We start from the raw sequence: 21,961 nt of genomic DNA, 5'->3' as shown, positions 1-21,961 counted from the left end.
AGGTCATCCAGTTGTAGTGGTGGGCACCCTGAGCCAGCTGTGAGACTCTCAGCTCTGTTTCCACAGGTGTGCGACAAAATACACAGTTTATAAACAATGTACAGATAAAACAAGGACAGGAGAATAATCAATCAGCTAATGAAAGGCTACTTTGCTGAGTGCTTAGTAAAGAGCAGGGTAAACTGGATTATAAAAGCAGCCGAGAATAATCACATGCCCTTTACTTCTAAAAAAAATGTGGGCTGTATTGGTTCTTGTAGGTGCCGCAGCTGCTTCAGCTCCACTTCACAGTCACCACTTTGATGGGTAAGAATTCAAATTAAGGTTAAACCAGCACTTTTTTGCTAAACAGAACTCTCTTAGCTGACCTGCCTGTTTTAATCGTACCTTTTTCTCCCGCCTCCTCCACCACCAAGAGAGAAGGTGTTTCGTGTAACACCACACAATGAAGAGCAGGTAGAATTCCTCAACACCTTGGCCAGCAACGTGCAGGTAATTAAGATGGAGTTGGGTGGGGGAATAGACTGTAACTTAAAGCTCTTTTGTTTTACCAATATTGATCTAAGAAATACTGTATGTCATACTGCTGAATTAGAGGCCTGATCCTGAGTCCATTCAAGTCAATGTGAATTTTCCTGTTGAGGGAGCCGGACTAAGTTACAAGGCAGGAGCTAAATAAACACATTTCTAGAAAATCTAGCTGAATAATCCAAGCTGCATGTTAAAAACAAGAGAAAAATTTGGTATGGTACAATACTTTTGAATACATGTTATGCTAAACACCACATGAAAATTCCAGTTTCCAGTGGTTTTTACCTTAATAATTACACTTAGAAATAACCTAAAAAACTAGGCTTGCATCCAACTTCAACTTTCCTTTAGCCTCTCATGCGATATATTTTCTTCCTTGGATTTTCTTTAAAGCTTCCTACCCTGCCCAATCAAGCTGCCTGTTTTTTTACTGACCTTGATGTAGATATATGATGACATGACGATGACGTAAAAATAATAAGGACAGCAAATGTGTTTTCAATACTTCCTTTCAGCTTTGATGTTGTAAAATAGCTGTGGAAAGAAAAACCACCATCATCAGTGAGATGAAAACATGACATTTTTAATGATGTGCAGAAGTGGAGGCACTCTCACCAGCGATAAGGTGATATCATGTGAGAAGGCAAGGCTATTGGTGTGCCACTGCCTTCTCACCCTCATTATAGAAATTAACATGTCATACTTTCTTTCAAGTGTGCCTTATAAAGGAATTAAATTAGAGGGCTGGTTTTTCTTTTTCCTAAAAAATGAAAATCAAAAATCTATGCAAAATTATGGCCAAAATAGTTGACAATCAGGACTAGTAACCAGTTTTGGGATAACAGCTAGCTCACACACAAATACAGCATTCATGGATGGACACACCAGCCACAACCTCCTTTATACTTTGGGAGGTGATGGCCAGAGAGGGGGCATAGCCAGGACAGATGGTGAATTGGCTCCTTGCACAGCACTCTCTACTAATAGGACTTTAATGAAGCCACTAGTGAGATTGAAAGCTGACTAAACCCAAAGGAAGTCTTTGGCAGTACCACCACCAGGCCTCTCTGGGATGAACTCCCCCATCTGGGGAAAGGGAACAGTTACAATTTGTACCTTGTACCAAATTTAGTGAATCAGGCCCCAAATTATTTATACACACAGTGATCTCCATCTCATAGATTTATGTACAGTGTGTGTACAGTGCTCCTGTGGACTAGAGATACTCTGTGGGCCCAATTCTGCAGATACTTTGAACCCAGAATTCGCATTGATCTGAATAGGTGTGTAAGGAATGCAGAAGCTGGTCTTATCTGTTGTAAAAGGTAGTTATAATTCATGCACATAATTAATAAATTTAATATTTATGCTGTATACAGTAATAATGGGGAAAACATGCTGGTGCCCATATAACTGCAGACTTGATCATCAGGAAGTGACAATATAGACTACAAAAGGACCAAGAAAACTATAATCATCTTTGAATCAAAAATTACTATTCCAAGTGAAATATACTTGAAAATATTTGTTGTTATTGGAATCAGAGTTGCCTGTACTTTAAAACATTTATGCTTGCCAAAACTTCCCCCCTGAAATCCTTTAAAAAAAGAAAAAAAACTTTGAACTATGCTTGAAATTACAGACTGTGAGGAAATTGCATAGTAAGGAATATTCACATAAGGAATGGTATGACAAAAGTGCAAGTAAGATAAAAATAAAGAAATAAATAATAAATAGAGCAACAACAGAAACAACAAAAGATGTGATTTTTTTTTATTATTGTTAGGAAGAGAAAGTTATAAATCTTAAATAGTGAACACACATTTATCATTGTATATTAAGATGACAGCACTCCCTGTTTACATTATTTTAATCCCCAAGGTAATAATATTTTGTTCACTGCTTAGATTCCAAGGAAAAAGATGTCTTTACTCACATCAGTAGCCTTTACTCATGCAAGTATGCCTATTTAGTCCCAGGCAAAATGTATATTCCTGAAGGTATAAATACAAATATAGCCCCGATTGCTCAAACTTTTTCAGTCCCCCCCTTCCCCCCATAGCGAAATCAGTCCATGCCCCCCCTACATTTCTGCACAGGCAAGGCTCCCTCGGCAGAGGAACTTGGGCTAAAGGCAGAGCTGGGGATGGGGGAGGCGCTGGGGCTACGGACAGACAGAACTGGCCTGGGGGTGGAGAGAGAATGAGGGCAGAGCCGGGCTGGGGGTGCAACAGGGGCAGAGTGGAGCTGTACCTGGGGCCAGAGAGGGAAGGAGAGCAGAGGCCACTTGGGAGTGGAGCAGGGGCGGAGCGGAGCTGCAGCTAGGAGGTGGAGCTGGTCTGGGGGCAGAGAAGGAGTGAGATCAGAGCTGGGCCTGGAGGCGGAGCAGAACTGGGGGCTGAACAGAGTTTGGGGAGGAGTGAGGCTGGTGGCAGAGCTGGGCTGGGGGCGGAGTGGGGCTGGAAACATTGCGCTCCCGCCCTGCCCCCTGTGGGGACTGGCTCCAGCCCCACCACATGCCCCCCAAATGTTCCTCCATGGCCCCCTAGGGGGGCACACCACACAGTTTGGGGACCACTGCCCTACGGACCTAAGCCTGCAAGCAGGTATCCAAAGTCAGACCACTGAGCCCATGCAGAGCCCCACTGACGTTAATAGGGTTCTACCCACAAGTTTATTGCAGGATCAGGGTCTAAGTGCCCAATCCTACAGTCCTCATATAGACAAAATTCTCACTGAAATCAAGAGTTTTGGCTGCAAGGGGATCATAGTTGGCATTAGTGAGACCATTACTGTAATACTGTGGACAGTTCCAGTGTTCACTCTTCAAAAAGAATGATGAAAAATTGTAAAGGGGTTGGAAAAGAGCTAAAAGAATGATCCAAGGTCTAGAAAACTTGCCTTTATAGTGAGAGACATAAACCCCAATATATTTAGTTTATCTAAGATAAGGTTAAGGGGCAACGATCCCGGGAAAGAGATTTCAGTTAATAGACTGCTCTTTAAACTTGTAGAGGAAGACTTAATAAGCTATAATGCTCAGAAGCTGAAAATAGATACATTCAGACTATTAAAAAGGCAGAAAGTTTTAACAGTTAAGATAGAATCATAGAATTTTAGGACTGGAAGGGACCTTGGGACATCTTCTAGTCCAGTCCTCTGTACTCAAGGCAGGACTAAGTATTATCTAGACCATTCCTGACAGGTGTTTGTCTAACCTGCTCTTAAAAATCTCCAATGACGGAGATTCCACAACCTCCCTAGGCAATTTATTCCAGTGCTTAACTACCCTGACAATAAGTTTTTTCTAATGTCCAACCTAAACCATCCTTGCTGCAATTTAAGCCCATTGCTTCTTATCCTAGCCTCAGAGGTTAAGGAGAACAATTTTTCTCCCTCCTCCTCCTTGTAACAACCTTTTATGTACTTGAAAGCTCCCTGCTCAGTCTTCTCTTTGCCAGACTAAACAAACACAATTTTTTCTATCTTCCCTCATAGGTCATGTTTTCTAGACCTTTAATCATTTTTGTTGCTCTTCTCTGGACTTTCTCCAATTTGTCCACATCTTTCCTGAAATGTGGCACCCAGAACTGGACACAGTAATCCAGTTGAGGCCTAATCAGCGCAGGGTAGAGTGGAAGAATTACTTCTTGTGTCTTGCTTACAACACTTCTGCTAATACATCCCAGAATGAAGTTTGCTTTTCTTGCAATAGTGTTACATTGTTGGAGGGGTGAAAGTAACTGAGGCCACTTACTGGTACGGGGTGGGGTGGCTCCGTTCCCCGGAAGGGGCGGGGTCTCAGGTGGAAGGGGCGGGGCTGGGGGGGGTCAGTCCTTCCAGTCCGGCTGGCCCGCGCTGCCCAGGGCTCCCGTGTTGATTTAAAGGGCCCGGGGCTCCGGACACTGCTGCTGCCATAGCGGCAACGGTATCCGGAGCTCCGGGCCCTTTTAAATCGCCGGCCCCAGGGCAGCTGCTCCCTTTGCCCCCCCCCCCCCGCCCGTCGGTGACTGGGGGGGCCAAAAAGGGCAGTAACGTTAAAGCGCTGCAGGGTCCTTTGCCACGGCCCCGTGGACGCTGAGGGGGGGGGGCGCAGCAACATTAAAGCGCCGCGGCGGCAAAGGACGCTCCTTAAATGTCCCTGCCCCTTAAATTTAATGTCCCTGCCCCTTTTGCCTCCCCTGTCGGCGGCCCTGCTGGTAGGGTCCGTACCGGCAGGGCCACCGACAGGGGGAAGGGGCAGTGAAATCAAATCACTGCTGCGGCAGCACTTTAAGGACGGTCCTTTGCCGCGGCAGCGCTTTAGCATTGCTGCCCCTTGTCCCCCCTCCATCGGTGGCCCTGCTGGTACGGACCCTACCAGCAGGGCCCCCGACAGGGGAGGCAAAAGGGGCAGGGACAGTAAAGCGCTGCCACAGCAACGCTTTAATGTGGGCTGGATATGGGCCTGTGCGAGTTCTTACCGGTACGCAGTACCGGCCCCTACCAGCTCCCTTTCACCCCTGCACTGTTGACACATATTTAGCTTGTGATCCACTATGACCATCAGGTCCCTTTCCACAGTACTCCTTCCTAGGCAGTCATTTTCCATCTTAATAATTATTAATTAATTATTGGAACAACTTACTTAGAGACATGGTGGATTTTCTATACTTGACATCTTGAAATCAAGACTGGATATCTTTCTAAGGCCACGTCTCCGCTACCCACCGGATTGGCGGATAGTGATCGATCTATCAGGGATCGATTTATTGTGTCTAGTGTAGACGTAATAAATCAATCCCCGATCGCTCTGCTGTTGACTCCGGAACTCCACCAGGGTGAGAGGCGGAAGCGGAGTAGATGGGGGAGCGGTGGCCGTCGATCCCGTACCACGAGGGTGCAAAGTAAGTGATTCTAACTCGATCTAAGATACGTCGACTTCAGCTATTCTATTCTCGTAGCTGAAGTTGCGTATCTTAGATCGATCCGCCCCGCCCCCCCATAGTGTAGACCAGGCCTAAAAGATGCGCTATAACTCAAACAGGACTTATGGTCTTGCTGGAGAACTTACTGGAAAAGAGTCCATGGCCTGTGTTATGCAGGAGGTCTCACTTGATGATCATAATGGTCTCTTTTGTTCCTAAAAATATATGAAAGATTATATTTCTAATTTACTCACTCCTCAGACGGACATACACATTTGTCCAGAAGTTGTCTTTGAACCTGAATGCTCATCTCCTGCCTTAGGCCCCAGTCCATTAAAAGCTCTTAAACATATGCTTAAGTACTTTGCTGAATTGAAATCTTGGAAAGTGGTCACTGCCATCTGAGCAAATCTACATCTCACAATGTGTGAACTACATGACCTAATACAATCATAGTTAATTTTCCATGTGATTTTATGTTTAATTTTAGAAAACTTAGGTAGATCAATGGAATATAGCCCTGGTGCTGTCTTGAGTTAATGGAGTTTGCCTTATTATCATATCAAGCCACATCTGTGTTACCACAACATAGATACCAACCTAACAATCGCAATTTCATCTGTTCCACTTTTCAGATTGATTTCTGGAATCCAGAGACCATCACACAAGTAAAACCAGAAATGAGAGTTGACTTCCGGGTTGAAGCGGACAAGTCCTTTGATGTTCAGAGTCTCCTGGAGCAGAGTGGAGTGGAATATGAGTATGTTTTTTTTCTTATTTAGTATTTTGAATATAAGAAGGGTAAATACTGAGAAAATTTACCCAGCCAACCCTCCCATAACAGAAGGGCCTTCCCATAACAAACCTCTGACAACAGAAAGGCCATAATTGTTAGTCAAGATATTTATTAATTAATTACTAATTATTATTATTGTAGCCCCTAGAGACTGCAATTAGGTTTAGGGTCATGGGCAGTGGGTATCAAAGGCTGGGGGAGGCTGAGCCTCCCCAAACACAGCCCTGCATAGCCCCACTCACTGTCTGCCACCAGACCTCCTCCTGCTTCCCAGCACTCTGCTATGGGCGGCTCTTCCCCTGTGGCCGGGTCTCTGGGCTGGGACTTATGGGGGCTGGCCTGCAGCCAGAAATTCCACCTGGCGCTCCGGGGCTGGGGGCCATGCCACCCGCCTGCCTGGCACTCTGGGGCTGGGGATGCTGGTGGCTTTGATGCCCACCCACCTGGCACTCTGGGAATGGGGGGCATGCTGCCCGCCTGGCACTTCAGGGCTGAGGGGTCCTACACCCCCTGCCCTCCCAGTGCTCTGCAGCTGGAGGCGCTCAGGTGGCCACGGCACAGGGGAAGGGGCTCTGGGTTCCAGCAGCAGTGGCAGGGCCTCGGGCAGAAGGGGCAGTTCGGCCTCCCCGAGCCAGGCGCTCACCTGCTGCCCATGATAGATAGACACTGTAAAAACATATAGTAAGAGATTTGAAGAATTTACGGTATAAAAAGTTAAAATAGACAAAAGGCAGGAAAAGACAGAGGCCCAGCAAATTGAAGTGAATTGCCAAAGGCCAAACAGCAGTTCAGTGAGACTGGAAGAGGTTTCCTCATGCAAACAATGTTTTCATTCATTTTTAAGTATCATCATAAAACTAGTATCCAGGAGTTAGAAACCTAGATTTCACAGACACATTTGTTTACACAATAATTCCATAGTGCTTTCTGAAACTATCTGTCCAATACAACACCTTGAGCAACATGATTTAGTTACAACAAAGGATATTGAATCAACTCATCTATTTATTATTGAATGGTTACTGAGCTTTGTGTGGCTTAAAAGCTTGTCTCTTTCACCAGAAGAAGTTGTCCAATAAAAGATATTATCTCATCCACCTTGTCTCTGCATTAAACAGTGTCTTTGATGGTTAGAAATTCAGCAAATTAGTCATCTTATTCTTATTTAATCCAGGAAAAGATCTCTTGGTTAGCAGTGCCTTCTGTTAATGCTTCCTCCTCCTGTAGTAACTGAGAGTCTTTCCACTGACTTGAATACAAGTCAGATCAGGCCTTAGGTGGAACAGTTGCAGTATTATATACAAGTCCCCTATTGATCTCAAGGAAATCCCACACTTAAACAATGCTCTAAGGAGAAGAGTATATAATCAATCCCTCCAAATAGGTCCTGGATCCAGTTATCATCATGAAGTTGTCAGGGGACCACATATATAACTTCTTACAAAGTCTTCCAATATATCTGGTGCAGTACTATTCAGTCCCAGAAGCTCCTAGGAGTTATCACTCCTAGCAACACTCGAGCAGGATGGAAGAATTCTGATAGTCCTCATGCCCACTCAGTGAAGGACTTGTGCTGCTAAATCACTTTGGCGCCTTTGAAAACCCCACCTCTAATTTATATTTTCAAATCACTATGCAAACACTGAGCCAGGATCAGCAATATGTTCTGGCTCCTTTGTGCCACTCTAGACAGCTACCAATAAGATTTATGGAGTGTAGTTTTAGCCAAGTTGGTGCCAGTATATGAGAGACCCAAGGTGGTGAGGTAATATCTTTTATTGGTCCAACTTCTGTTGGTGAGAGACACAAGTTTTCTGAAGAAGAGCTCTGTGTAAGCTCAAAAGCTTGTTTCCCTTACCAACAAAAGTTGGTCCAATAAAATATATTACCTCAACCACCTTTTCTCTCTAATAAGATTTATGGCTGACTTGTGCCACCATAGTAGTACAAAACAGCTGGAGCATATGGATATATATGGACCATTAATTGTAGAGTGGGTAAGTGAGTATTATTATCTCATTTTACCAATATACAGAAACAAACACCAAGTCAAGTGGCAGAGCTGGATTAGGGTAGACAAGCTTTTGGCTCACAACCCCATGCTCAGTTCAATAGATCAAACTCCTTCCTACTAGCTCATGCAGCTCTCATTAAATTACTCCTTTTAATCTACTAGATCTCTGTTTCCAATCCGTTAAGAATCCATCCCTGGAGACATTTACTGGGGCCCCTTAACATATCATAGGACAAATGTATGCAAAATAACTAATGCAAATGGGACATTTACAAAAAAATTACCACTAATATGAAAGCAGAGAACTCAATAGTTATCAGTGGTAGTAACATTATTTCATTAAAAGACATTAAAAGACCAAACAGTTTCTTTTTCAAGTCTTAAGAAAACCACAGCAGTGTTATTAATGCTGCACTTGCCGCGATAATTGTATTTCTGACATATTCAGAGTAGCCCTATGAAGGAAAGACCCATATATTTTGGCAATAAACATATAATTATAGTTCTTAAGAAGATTATTTTCAGTGCTCTTACTGCTCCCTTATAGCATAAGAATCCATTGAAAGTAGGATTTTCTGTTTGGCAAGGGAGTTACACTGGTATGTGCTAGAATTTCCTTCATGAATTTGCACAAGTTCATGCACCTGTCTTCTGATTGCGAGGCCATGAGGGTGGCAGGATGTCCCTGACAAACTTCAACAGAATGTCCTTGTGACAGCCAAAGTAAATACAATTCTTTGATCTGCAGCTGCAGTGCCCTGAAATTATGTCAATGCAACCAGTTCAAGTGTTTCTTATGAAGGCTGGTGTTGCACAGCAAATTGACCTCTCGCTCTTCTATCCAGATCACTTTGATCAAGAACATATTGTTTTTGCAATCTTTGACCCTCTAGCCATTCAGGGTAAGACAAGCGCTGGGAAAACAAAAGTTAGAGTAGCTGGAATAAAAGCAAACTGTCCCAAGATACTGCCTGATGATAAGTCTTATCCATTAGTCTCAGTCCATGGGAAAGGTGAGTGGCAGAGATCCAGCCAGAGGCAGACAGGACTTCAGTGCCTGTGTGATGTTTGTTTGTTGGACGACTGCATTCACCTTGCTGCAGCTGGCATACAACAAATACAGTAGAGCTGGGAACACTGTTCAGTCCATTGGCACTATGAGGCTGCCATACCACAGCTGAATACTCTGAGTTTGGTTTGACAGACAGGGGGTTACCATTTTACAGATGTTTGCTTGGTGGTGCTTTTTCAATGCATTGGGATGTTACATCATCACCTTGTGACATTATGGAGCAAATGTCATTCTGTGCTATCAACTCAACAAAGGCCCTGTTCCCTAGAAGCCCATGTCCACAAGCAAGAAAATGATGGCTGCATAAGCTCACACTGAGGTGAAGGGGAGTGGGCTGCTCACCGAGGAAGAGCACTTGCTCCATGAGCTTATCCTTAGAGCATGGGGAAAAGAAGGTTGTTAACTTTCCTGCAGCTGACCCAAAAGAGCTTGCACTGTAGAGGGTTGGGAGCAAAGAGCTGGCCTGGTGGACAGCCGCTGGCCAAGAAGAGCCCATCATTGGAGCAGAACATAAGGCAAAAATAGGTTAGCTGTGAATTCACCGTACTGGAATATAGTCCAACCCAAACACTTCATTTCAGAATCACTGTAGTTCCAAATGGTAGATCAATGACATCTGTCCAATGCTTTCTCCATCAGGGAAAGACAAATTTGCTGGACAATTTCACCCCACTGACAAGTCTTCTTTCTAGATTTGATATCACTGTGGGTTTATTGCAGAATTCTGATCGACAACCTGCAGACGGTACTTGATGCTCAGTTTGACAGCAATGTTCGTGCTACTGGACACAATTATGAAAAATACAACAACTGGGAAACGGTAGTCTATAAATATGCTACACTCTTCATTCATTAATTGCTTTTGAACTGGGGTTAGAGATGCCATTTAACTTAATGGTTGTATTAAACAGATTGCTGCTTGGACTGCTGACATTGCTGCTCAGAACGCAAACCTTGTCTCTCGCACTCAGATCGGGACTACATTTCAGGGACGGCCCCTATACCTCCTCAAGGTGATTGTTTTTAGTTTCTTTTTACCAGTATGGTCTGTTCTCGTAACTTAAGTAAAATTACAATATTTATTAAGGCCTCACTAACTCTAACACGTATTATAAATCCTCTAGGAAATCAAAACAGATTTTGAGAGCTACTTTTATTGTGAATTTTTATCCTTTTGATTTAAGGTAAAGGGTTTATAGAGTGAAACCCATAATAAATATTTTGGAAGTTCAGACCTATAAATTTAACCACATTCCTGTGAGCAATGTAAATGATAATCTACCTTTATGTAAGTGTTCACGCCATCTGTTGTTTGTAAACACACTTACTATAAAAGGATCTATAAATGTCAGTCTAGCTGGCAACAGGAAACAAACAAATTTCTCTGTCTTCTTCAGATGTCATTTTCTGTCACGTAACTCTTATGAATAAATAAGATACCAAGAAATAAACGGGGGGGGGGGAGGGGAGAGAGCGGAGGGGAGTGAGAAACAGACAAAATCACTTACCCAAAACGGCACCAGCATTCACTAGAATGTATATAACCAACTTGGTCTTTTCAATTAATAATACTATCGTATGAAATCTACCAACACTGTGTAGTAATGAAATATTCTGCGAAAATATGAGCTTGTCTGCATTAATAAAAAAACAAAGCAAATAGGATTGTACTATTTTAACTTAAACAACTTGATTGTCCAGAGGGGCAAGAATATATTCTGATAGTATTAGGTTTCCAATTTAATCAAGGAATATAGCTCATACTGCTGTCAAGTTTCACCTTTAGAGTCACCAGTCTGGAAACAGAATATTAATAATGTGTACACCAAATAGGTTGTTTTTTCATGACATTTTATTTACTATAGGTGGGGAAAAGTGGTTCAAACAAAAAGGCCATCTTTATGGATTGTGGTTTCCATGCAAGAGAGTGGATCTCCCCTGCATTCTGCCAGTGGTTTGTGAAAGAGGTTGGTAAATTCAGTAACAAAAAAGAGTTTTCACAAAATAAATCAACTTTAGAGGAACCTGACACAGACTGTAACAAACGTGAAACAAATACAATAATACGATATCCTGCAGTTCAGTCCTTGGCAGTTTCTAATCCAGTGCTTTCTAATTTTATTCTCTGATTTTGGATTTGGGTTGGAATAATACAACTTGGGCTCCATTCTCCCCTTGATATGAAGTGTATACACACTGTCGGCTGGATCCTCAGGACTGGCCATTCGACACCTGAGCAGCTTGTGGAAACAAAGAGCATCAGGACGCCTCAGGGATGTGATGACCCCCAAAGGGGCCCTTCCAACATCCAGGGATTGCTGCAGTCTGGGCTGCCTCTTGTCACTGGCCACATCCACTACACGAAGGACAAAGCTGGGAGGCAGAGGCATAGTGCAGACTATTCTGCCTGTCTGCCAGGGGAATCCCAAGGCAACCACTCAAGTTTGCTTTGAGGTTTTAAGTATTGCCCTTTAATTTCCATTAAAATTATTTAAAAGAAATGAGCTACCCATTCTCACTGTGGTAGGTATGAATAGAATCCCCTGTGCATTGTGACGGGGCAAGGCCAGATGGCTATGGAAAAGTAGTGGGAGATAGATATATTAGCTCCAGGCTAAACAAATCCCTAGTACCAGGATAAGTGAAATGGCAGCTGCTCCAGGTCAATTAAGACACCTGGGGCCAATTAAGAACTTTCCAGAAGGCAGGGAGAGGGCTAGGTTGACTGGGACACCTGAAGCCAATCAGGGGCTGGCTGAAACTAGTTAAAAGCCTCCCAGTTAGTCAGGTGGGTGTGCATGTCAGGAGCTGTGGGAGGAAGTTGTGCTGGTGGAGAGGCTGAGTAGTACACACCACATCAGGCACAAGGAAGGAGGCCCTGAGGTAAGGGTGAAGTGGAGCTTGAGGAAGTGAGGGCTGCTGTGGAGGAAGTAGCCCAAGGAATTGTACATGTTATGTTTCTACAAGGTCAGCTACCACAGCTGATACTATTAGGGTCCCTGGGCTGGAGCCTAGAGTAGAGGGTGGGCCTGGGCTCTCCCCTGCCCCCACCTTTGCCCCCTGATTAATCACTGAGACTGGGAGACAACAGAGACCGTGCAAGGAAGGATAACTTCTCCTCACCTCCCTCGCTGGCTTATGATGAAAATGGCTCAGTAGACTGACCCTTGTCTCTAGAGAGAGAAGGGTTACATGGAGGGTCTCAGTGAGCCTCTGAGGCTAGCGAAATCTGCCAGGAAACACGGGACCCACGGAGGCAAGGACAGAGCTTTGTCACAGCATATATGTATAGAAAGAGAGGTGACAGACGGACAAACCAATGAATCTGCTTCATGTCTGTATTATTATAACACTATAGTAACACTACGAATCCAGTCATGCTCCTGGCTCAATTTGTGATGTAGAAGTTTTGACATTGAATTCAATGGTTCAGAATTAAGCCCTTTTTGTGATTTTAAAGAATGGAGAAGTCAAGGTAAATTGAAGGAGGCATCTGAGTGTGCATTATAGAAGTAGGATGGACACCTGTCTTCCTAATGCTTCATATTCCCAGGTTTCTTAGAATCATTCTTTTCCTCCAAGAAAAGAAAGAGAAAGGGTAGAAGCTTTTCTTCACCTAAACAGAACAAGAAGATTATGGAAATGTAATCAAAGGCTGGGAAGACAGCTCCCTAAATGTTGTATTCAGGGGGAGGAAAATAATAATGTTGGTATTATTTGCCTCAAACAGAGTTACCACTTCTTACTGTTAAAATGTAATTTGTTACATATAATAACAAATAACATTTTTCTGTAACTAGAAAGCATCACCTTCTAGTACATGAGACTCACACGTGAAGTGAGGTTCACTCCATGCTGGCTTTATGAATTCTTAAAAGAAATATAAGTTTCTATTCTCTCTCTCTCTCTCATATCTCCTAACACTGCATAGGTAGGGAGTGCTGGTGAACATTGTACACACAGCCTCCTCTAAAGGGAAAAAGATACACTCCTCTTCCATAGAATAATCTTTAAAAAGCAACTCCGTGCTGCTTAATTCTCAAATTTTATAAAAATTCCTACATTTAAAGGTTTTAAAACAGAAGCAGCAGAAGGTAGTTCAGGGGTGGCCAACCTGAGCCTGAGAAGGAGCCAGAATTTACCAATGTACATTGCCAAAGAGCCACAGTAATATGTCAGCAGCCCCCCATCAGCTCCCCACCCCTGCTCGCAGCACCTCCCAGCCACCGGCAGCTGCACCGATCAGCGCCTCCCCCTCCCTCCCTGCACCTCCTGATCAGCTGTTTCGTGGAGTGCAGGAGGCTCTGGGGGATAGGGGGGAGGAACGAGTGCATGGCAGGCTCAGGGGAGGGGGTGGGAAGGGGTGGAGTGGGGGCAGGGTTTGTGGTAGAGCCAGGGGTTGAGCAGTGAGCATCCCCTGGCACATTGGAAAGTTGGCACCTGTAGCTCCAGCCCGGGAGTCGGTGCCTATACAAGGAGCCGCATATTAACTTCTGAAGAGCCACATGTGGCTCCAGAGCCACAGGTTGGCCACCCCTGAGGTAGTTAAAATCCAAATAAAGGAAAACCAAAGCATTTGATTGGCTCATGCTAGCATAGACACAGTGGTGACATGGCTAATCTTCCTGTCCTCCGAGAGACATCCATGTAGCTTTGCATATGGAACAATGGAAATTGAAAGTGACAAGTAGATGGGGAAATGATCTCTTTATCTCCCAATAAAACTGAAAATAGTACCTGTTACCATTTTTCTTTTAGCAATTATTTTTACTACAATCATTGGGTTTTTTGTAGCTGAAAGTCAAGAGTCAATATATGAATGTACTTGACTGAAGGTGATGACTTTCTTTAGTGGTTTTGGGGAAAGAGGAAGTACTTTAACATTAAGATCCTCTGTTGTTTATTTAAAAGTGCTACTGGACACAAATGTCCAAAGACAAAAAGGAAAGGCATGAGCTGAGTTAGAGAATATGCAAAAGGCAGGAAGAAGCACCAGTTCTCCCAGTAACCATAATCTGCTTTTGAACACTGTTAATCAGTCAACAAACTACAGGCCTGATTCTCAACTGCTTTGCACCCTGTGTAGTCATTCACACATGTGCAAAGTAAGGGAAACATGAGTGCAATACACTACCCGGTCAGAATGGCAGCTTTTCTATGCCCCATTTACACTTACTTTATATAGGTGTAAATCTGTAATGATCACACAAAGCACAAGGCAGTGGAGAATCAGGCCCTATAGCTTTAGTGCAGGAGTTTTGATGATGCCTCTGTGTGCTAAGGGAAGGAGTGGGGAAGAGCATGTAATGTTCCATTATCTATGCTTTTGAGACTGTTTGTGATGAGAGCTTGCCAAAGTCAGAAGTGTATCTATTGTACTGAATGTCTCAGGAGGATCCTCTCTGTATAATTTTGTGGGACTGAGAAATATTTTCTTGCATACAAATAAGACGATAGACTACAGGGACACAAGAGCCCTTACAGCATATAGAAAAGGAGTACTTGTGGCACCTTAGAGACTAACCAATTTATTTGAGCATGAGCTTTCGTGAGCTACAGCTCACTTCATCGGAAAGCTCATGCTCAAATAAATTGGTTAGTCTCTAAGGTGCCACAAGTACTCCTTTTCTTTTTGCGAATACAGACTAACACAGCTGTTACTCTGAAACCTTACAGCATATGTGGCCAGGAGCACTGAATCCCTCTAAATAGGAAGTTGTTCTGTGGAGAGCGCTGAGTCTGCCCACTGGCATGCTGATTTAGTGCATTGCTCATGATCAGTGCTTGTTCATCTATGCAATGTTAAGTTAGATGAATAATGCTGCTTTAAAACAGCAGTGTGGTTCTAACTGATATAACCTGGGATTTATTCCTTGTTCTTTCCAGTACTTAAAAATATCTCAGAGCTTTGGCCTGTCGCACATGTCAGGATATGGAATGTACGGAATCACTTTGCAGTGCTAAACTATTATCATTAATTCTAGGATGCTTGGGCCAGAGCCAAAGCCCACGAAAGTCAGTGGAAAGACTCCCATTGACTTCAGTGGCTTTTGGATCAGGCCCTTAATGAAGCAGGCTACCTCAGAAGAACGTACTTGTACTTTTGGATTTACATTGGTGGACTGGTTTGCGGAAAGAGTCTTTTAAAAAAATTCCCATATTAAACATATCAGGTTAAAAGGTTATGCATCAATTGCAAAAGATAACACACCCTTGTGTTTTTAAAAATACATTTCAGAACCACCAGCAATTCCTGATTCCATGAAAACAACAGCTTTCTCTTTGATCTATATCTAGGCTGTTAGTACCTATGGAAGTGATACCCTTATGACACGACTTCTCAACAACTTGGATTTCTACGTCCTGCCTGTCCTTAATATTGACGGCTATGTCTACACCTGGACCAATGTATGTACACTCTTCTTTCTGAACAAGAATCTCACTGAGTGGGTCAAATACCTTTAGTTAACTATCCTTTAGTATTTACATGCACTTTCCATTTCAGTACCGCATGTGGAGGAAGACACGTTCCACAAACTCTGGCAGCAGTTGCATTGGTACCGACCCCAACAGGAATTTTAATGCTGGGTGGTGCAGTAAGTATTTTCTAATATTTGATTAAAGTTAACACTGAAAGGTGCAGCATGTAACATATCAAAAGGATGCTTCCACAAAGATGCTTCCTTCATTCCTAAAGTTGGTCCTTCCAGGCCTGGAGCAAGGATCATCATCAATGTACTTTAGGGAGGCTTACGCCGTTGTTGTGCATGCTACACCTGTTCCTTAGGATGAACAGAAGACTTCTGTCACCAGGGCTGTCAGTCTGGAAATTTCTGTGGGCTCTGAATTCATACCGGGGGAAAGCATTGTACAAGAAAAGTGACAGTCACTAGACTTCCATTCTAATTCTTGGGAGTGCCCTGTGTTATGCAGCAGACATTCAAGTAAAAGTCCCTAATAAAGCACTGCAGGTCAACAGAATTGTTCACTTCTCATACATTAATTCACTTACATAATATGATGACTTACTTCAGTAATGTATGAAATGGTTTTATTCCTCCAAATATAGTAGCTGTGAAAAAAAATATTTGCAGAATACTACACCACATTGCCTAGAAGTGTGTGATCACATAATAAATATTCTGTCTCCATGTATAGTATATGCTCCAGGGGACTAACTTAAGGTTGCCTAAAGAGTCTTAACTATAACTTTGGTGACAGTAGATCACCATCTTTATGGTTCATTAACATAATTCTGTTCCATTATATACAAGCATTCGCCCTTCCCTGCAGGTATTGGTGCTTCAAAAAAACCATGCGATGAGACTTATTGTGGCAGCGCCCCTGAGTCTGAAAAGGAGACCAAGGCTCTGGCTGACTTTATTCGTAAAAATCTCTCCACTATCAAGGCATACTTGACTATTCACTCCTATTCCCAGATGCTGTTGTTTCCTTATGCTTATACTTACTCCCTTCCAGAGAACTATGCAGAGCTGGTAAGTAGAACAAAAATATTGTGTCTCTTTGTAATTTTGGTGTACTGGGGAGAATATGCAAATTTCATCACTTGATATTTAGATCAGGTTAATTTCAGACGTTTTCTTATACATCTGGAGAAAATCTGGACAATAAGCTTTTGAAAGTACATTAGTCTTTTATAGCAAGAGACCTTGAAGAGGGTTTAGGCATGAGATAAACTCAAGGATCCCTGATTCATCTCCATCATACAAAGGTTGGATTTGTCTGCAAGGCTGTGTTTGTCTGCAAATAATGTCATATTGAGAGATGTAAATTATACAGCACTGCTTCCACTTTATTCAATGGGTTACAGTCTAACCCATTTTTGTATGTAACGACTGCAATACGTTACATACAAAAATCATGCTCTGTTGGCCAGATCCACAGCTTGTGTAAGTTGGTGTAGCTCCATAGCTTCAGTAGAGTTAGAGTGATTTAAACCAGCCGGGGATTGGCCCCGAAACATCATTATTTAATGAAGTTTAGGGCCACACCCAAGCCCTGCAGCTTTTTAAGTCTGATAAAGGCAATTTAGTATGTGAATTATTTATCCTTTAAAAAAAGATTAAAATAATTATAAATAATAAAATGACTTCAATTCTCTGGAATATTAGCAATTAAAAGTTGTTGGCATGAAAAGCAACACAGCAAACAAAAAAAAACAACAACCCATCTTGATCCTCTCTCTTCTCTTTAAGCTGCCAGAAGTCTAAGGCAATAGCATTAAGTTGGCTTTACTGCTGCAGAACTATGACAGATTTACGAGAGCTCCCACATGGATCTATCATAATTCTGAAGCAGAAAGGAAGAGTGTGGCCAACTTAATAGTTTTGCCTTGCCATTCTGGCAGCTTAAATGGAAAGGAGAGCATTAAGATGTGGAGGTTTGTTTTGTTTGTTGTATTACTTTACATGCGGGAGAGTTTTAACTGTGAATATTCCAGTCATTTCTTACATCTTTTTTGCTTGTTTTTGATTTTTACTGAATATTTCAAATTTCACCCATTAGAGCTCAGTCTAAATAAATAATATAAACTCCTGAACTGCTTCTTTGTCAAGCTCACAATTTTTCCCATATGCTAGAAGTTTGCATGGTCTTCTGCCCATCTTGCTGAGTCAAGATCAAGTGTGATGAAACATTGCTCCAAGTACAGCATGTTTCTAACACCATTACATTCAGATGGGGAAAGGTTTTATTGACACTCAAGACACAAAAAATACAGTAAAACTGAACTTTAAAAAAAACAGACAAAACATTAACACTAAGACAGGATCAATATGTCTTTCTAGTTTTCCTTTAAAAAAAAATCCTGGATGAACAATTTTCATATTAACTTGCCTATTCTACAGCATTCTAGACTAGAAGAATATATAAAATCTTGATGATTGGCGACAGTCATCCATGCCAAGGGTTTGCAATTTTATGAATAATAAAAAGCCCGATCTTTTTTTTTTCCGTTTGATTTAGAGATTGAGTCTTCCATTCTTCAATATAAAAAAAAGTAATTCAGGAGTGCAAGATATATATGTCAACAGCCATCCATCTGATCTCACTTAATATGAGTTAGTCTTTCCATGGTAATTTTATCCCATATTTTAAATCAGCCACAATGATCCCAGGGGGAGTTCTATTATTTTCCGCTACAAAGGAGCCATCCTGTCACCACTAAAAGGCGATAATCTGATCAACTGTCCTCATGTCCTAATTAAGGAATATATTTCCTCAATTGGAGCTCCCAACAAAAAAACAGCAGGGTCCCAGAGACGCTCAACTTGTACTAATATTTGATTTTACAAAAGGAGGATACTTTTAGCCAAAAATCTTGGCTTTTGAGAATGAGATCATAGTATCAACCAATCAGCACTGTCTGTAGCTGGGATAGCTAAATATAAAGGGCCTGATCCAAAGCCCATTAAAATCAATGGAAAGACTCCCACTGACTTCAATGGGCTTTGGGTCAGGTCCTAATGGTGTAGCTTTCTGGATTACTTCAAACAACTAAACATGTTCACATGAACTGTCACAAAGAAATTAGGTTTTCTCTTAGCAATTCCTCCTTGGTTAAAAAATGAGACAGGAAAAAAAGGAGGAAAAAATAAAAGGGCATTATACTATACACCATCTAATGTGTGTGTTATATCAGCAAAGTTCTGCCTAGATACAGACTTCAGAGAAAAGCTTTAGATGCCAGTTCTTCAGCCTTATATAAATTGTTCTGGCAAATAAAGGGACCATAAATCATGCTCTAAATGAAGTAAAATTTAGAACTATTATCTTATCTTAGATGTTTATTTTTACGCTGACAGATCTAATAAATTAAAGGAAGTAGAGTTGCTATTTCTTATCTTTTTCAGTGTGGGATGAGATATGTAGTTAAACAACAAAACTTCACATGCCTGCTTATCATTATTAACATATTGCTCCACACTGTTTAATTCAGAAGTTAGTTTAATACTGTGGGGTAATGCTCCATTCCAAAGTGAGGCATGAAGGAAGGGAGCAAAATCAAGTAAAATTGGATTGAAATCACCCTAAGCCTGCAGATGAGGAGAATAGAGGAGTCAACATAGCTTTCTTCCAAGCCCACTGAACCTTCCTTTGGACACAGTCTGCAGTGGGACTCTGCAGGTATTCAGGAGGCACATCAGGGTAGGTGGGTGATGCTGGAAAGCAGCCACTCGACACAGCCTTCTTCTCTTAGAACCAGATATATAGAAAATATTCACAAGGATGTTAATTAGCATTAATGCCACTACACACCTTTACTGCCTCTGTAAGAGGAGTGTAGAGAACAGGAAATTAGCAACTGACACAGCACTCTTCATTGAGTTGTGCTTCCAGATGGGATTGGGGCTACAGAAAGCAGAACCCAAGGTCAACAGTGGTGGAGATGATTGCCCCCATGTCTTCTGGATGGTTTCCAGGCCACGCCCCCTGCCACTTCCATAAAGCCTTGAAAGGAGAATGTACCTGTAACTCCAAGGGCCAGAGCCTTGGCCCTATTTTGTTCCCTTTGCACTGTCCTGGCAGCACAAGGAGAACAAACAGCTAACTTAAAGAGCAAGATGGAACCTTCTCTTGTGTAAGGCAATCCCTAAGTGTGTAAAATGGTGCCACAGTTCTTGGTTTCCAAGGCATGACAGGGCATTCTCGAGACATTCTGGGAATTCCAGTGATCTCAGGCCTAGAAGGCCATTACAAGTTACAGCAGCCTTGATGCTACTCTAACTTAAATTGGGGACGAAAGTAGCCCTTCACTGCTTCCAGTATCAGGGTGGAGGAAAGTGGTTGAAGCCATGTACGTTCTCCCTGGAGCACAAGGTACACACACAGGATTTTCCCATTCATGGGGTTTTTTTTCCCCATGGGAAGGGAAACAGCCCTGTATTAGACACAAGTCAGTTCTAGGGTCAGCATTTTCAAGCAATGCTTGAACAACAGTGAAAATGCTGACTCTAGAACTGACTTGAGCCTAATGCTTGAACAACCAAGATAATGCCACCCAAGATAGGAAAAACTGGGTCAGCTCAGGAATTTCACACAAGTAACAATATTCCTATGATGTTTTCTTGGGGAAAAAATATAACTGTCCTCCAAAAAGAATACATTCTGTGTATTGCACAACTCCCCTCAACTCACTCTCTACCATATCCCCAGACGTTGCACAGCACAAAAAGAATATGTACTTGGATCAACCAGAAAAAATTGTATCTTCCATTTAAAGAACAAAAGCTTCCCCCAGCCTTCCATAACTGAAAAAAAAATGGTTGGATACGACCAATTGTTCATCTACTCTACAGCCAAGCTTCCCTTCAGCATTCTTTCAATATTTACACTTAGCTGCTCTCTCAGTAAAACTCTGTGTATATTTAGTCACTTTTTTCAGAAACATTTTAGGCTGTAAATTGAATTTTCTCACATTTTGGCCGGTGTTGGACGGGGTTACCATACTTTTTGAATTTGTACCTACATAAGGAGCAAATATTTAATAATAGGCTCTTCAGTCTAGTAGAGAATGTATAAACAGGATCCAATGGCTGGAAGTTGAAGCTAGACAAATCCAGACGTGTACAAGCAACAGAAATCCTATATCAACAGAGATCAGGCTTTGATGATATGTGTAGCAGGAGGCAGGTTACCTGAACATATATTGGCTACCTTACTATTCATATATTGGTTACTGTTTGTATAAGGGGAAATTAACCCTTCTGCACAAGCTTATGGACCACTTAAGCCCTACTTGAGCCCTTAAAATGTGCAAAGGTGTGAATTTCTGCTATACTGCATTAGGTGATGAATATTTATGTGATGACTGTTCACCTCTTGGCTCAAAACCAGGTCCAGTAAACTAGTTCTGGATTTTACTAGTGCTCGTTTTGAAGTTATTTGTGAACAAAGTCATCTTAAGGAACTCTTAAGGATCCAGGACCCAAGATTAGAATATGGAATAGAATATCAGGGTTGGAAGAGACCTCAGGAGGTCATCTAGTCCAACTCCCTGCTTAAAGCAGGACCAATCACCAACTAAATCATCCCAGACAGGGCTTTGTCAAGCCTGACCTTAAAAACCTCTAAGGAAGGAGATTCCACCACCTCCCTAGGTAACCCATTCCAGTTCTTCACCACCCTCCTAGTGAAAAAGTTTTTCCTAACATCCAACCTAAACCTCCCCCACTGCAACTTGAGACCATTACTCCTTGTTCTGTCATCTGCTACCACTGAGAACAGTCTAGATCCATCCTCTTTGGAACCCCCTTTCAGGTAGTTGAAAGCAGCTGTCAAATCCTCCCTCATTCTTCTCTTCTGCAGATAAATAATCCCAGTCCCCTCAGCCTCTCCTCATAAATCATGTGCTCCAGCCCCCTAATCAATTTGGTTGCCCTCTGCTGGACTCTTTCCAATTTTTCCACATTGTTCTTGTAGTGTGGGCCACAAAACTGGACACAGTACTCCAGATGAGGCCCCACCAACACCGAATAGAGGGGAATTATCACATCCCTCAGTCTGCTGGCAGTGTTCCTACTTACACAGCCCAAAATGCCATTAGCCTTCTTGGCAACAAGGGCACACTGTTGACTCATATCCAGCTTCTCGTCCACTGTAACCCATAGGTCCTTTTCTGC

General features: G+C 42.4%; 1 protein-coding gene across 2 annotated transcripts in view; it reads left to right on the top strand.

The window, feature by feature from the left end:
• The first annotated feature begins 235 nt into the window (after positions 1-235).
• LOC102929825 (carboxypeptidase B) overlaps positions 236-21,961 on the top strand; it is a 28,520-nt gene continuing 6,794 nt past the window's right edge. Inside the window, exons 1-9 of one of the 2 annotated variants that reach the window (XM_007057392.2) lie at positions 236-306; positions 417-492; positions 6,074-6,198; positions 10,041-10,140; positions 10,232-10,333; positions 11,186-11,287; positions 15,618-15,728; positions 15,826-15,916; positions 16,614-16,816. In XM_007057392.2, coding sequence (XP_007057454.1) covers positions 236-306; positions 417-492; positions 6,074-6,198; positions 10,041-10,140; positions 10,232-10,333; positions 11,186-11,287; positions 15,618-15,728; positions 15,826-15,916; positions 16,614-16,816 — 981 coding nt within the window. Of the gene's footprint in view, positions 307-416; positions 493-6,073; positions 6,199-10,040; positions 10,141-10,231; positions 10,334-11,185; positions 11,288-15,617; positions 15,729-15,825; positions 15,917-16,610; positions 16,817-21,961 lie in introns of both variants that reach the window. The other variant, XM_043522363.1, reaches the window with a different exon arrangement.

Source organism: Chelonia mydas, chromosome 9 (assembly GCF_015237465.2).
Source record: "Chelonia mydas isolate rCheMyd1 chromosome 9, rCheMyd1.pri.v2, whole genome shotgun sequence".
In the NCBI taxonomy this organism is placed as follows: Eukaryota; Metazoa; Chordata; order Testudines; family Cheloniidae; genus Chelonia; species Chelonia mydas.
The sequence above is the reverse complement of the archived record's forward strand: the minus strand, read 5'-3'. Positions and strand labels throughout refer to the sequence as shown.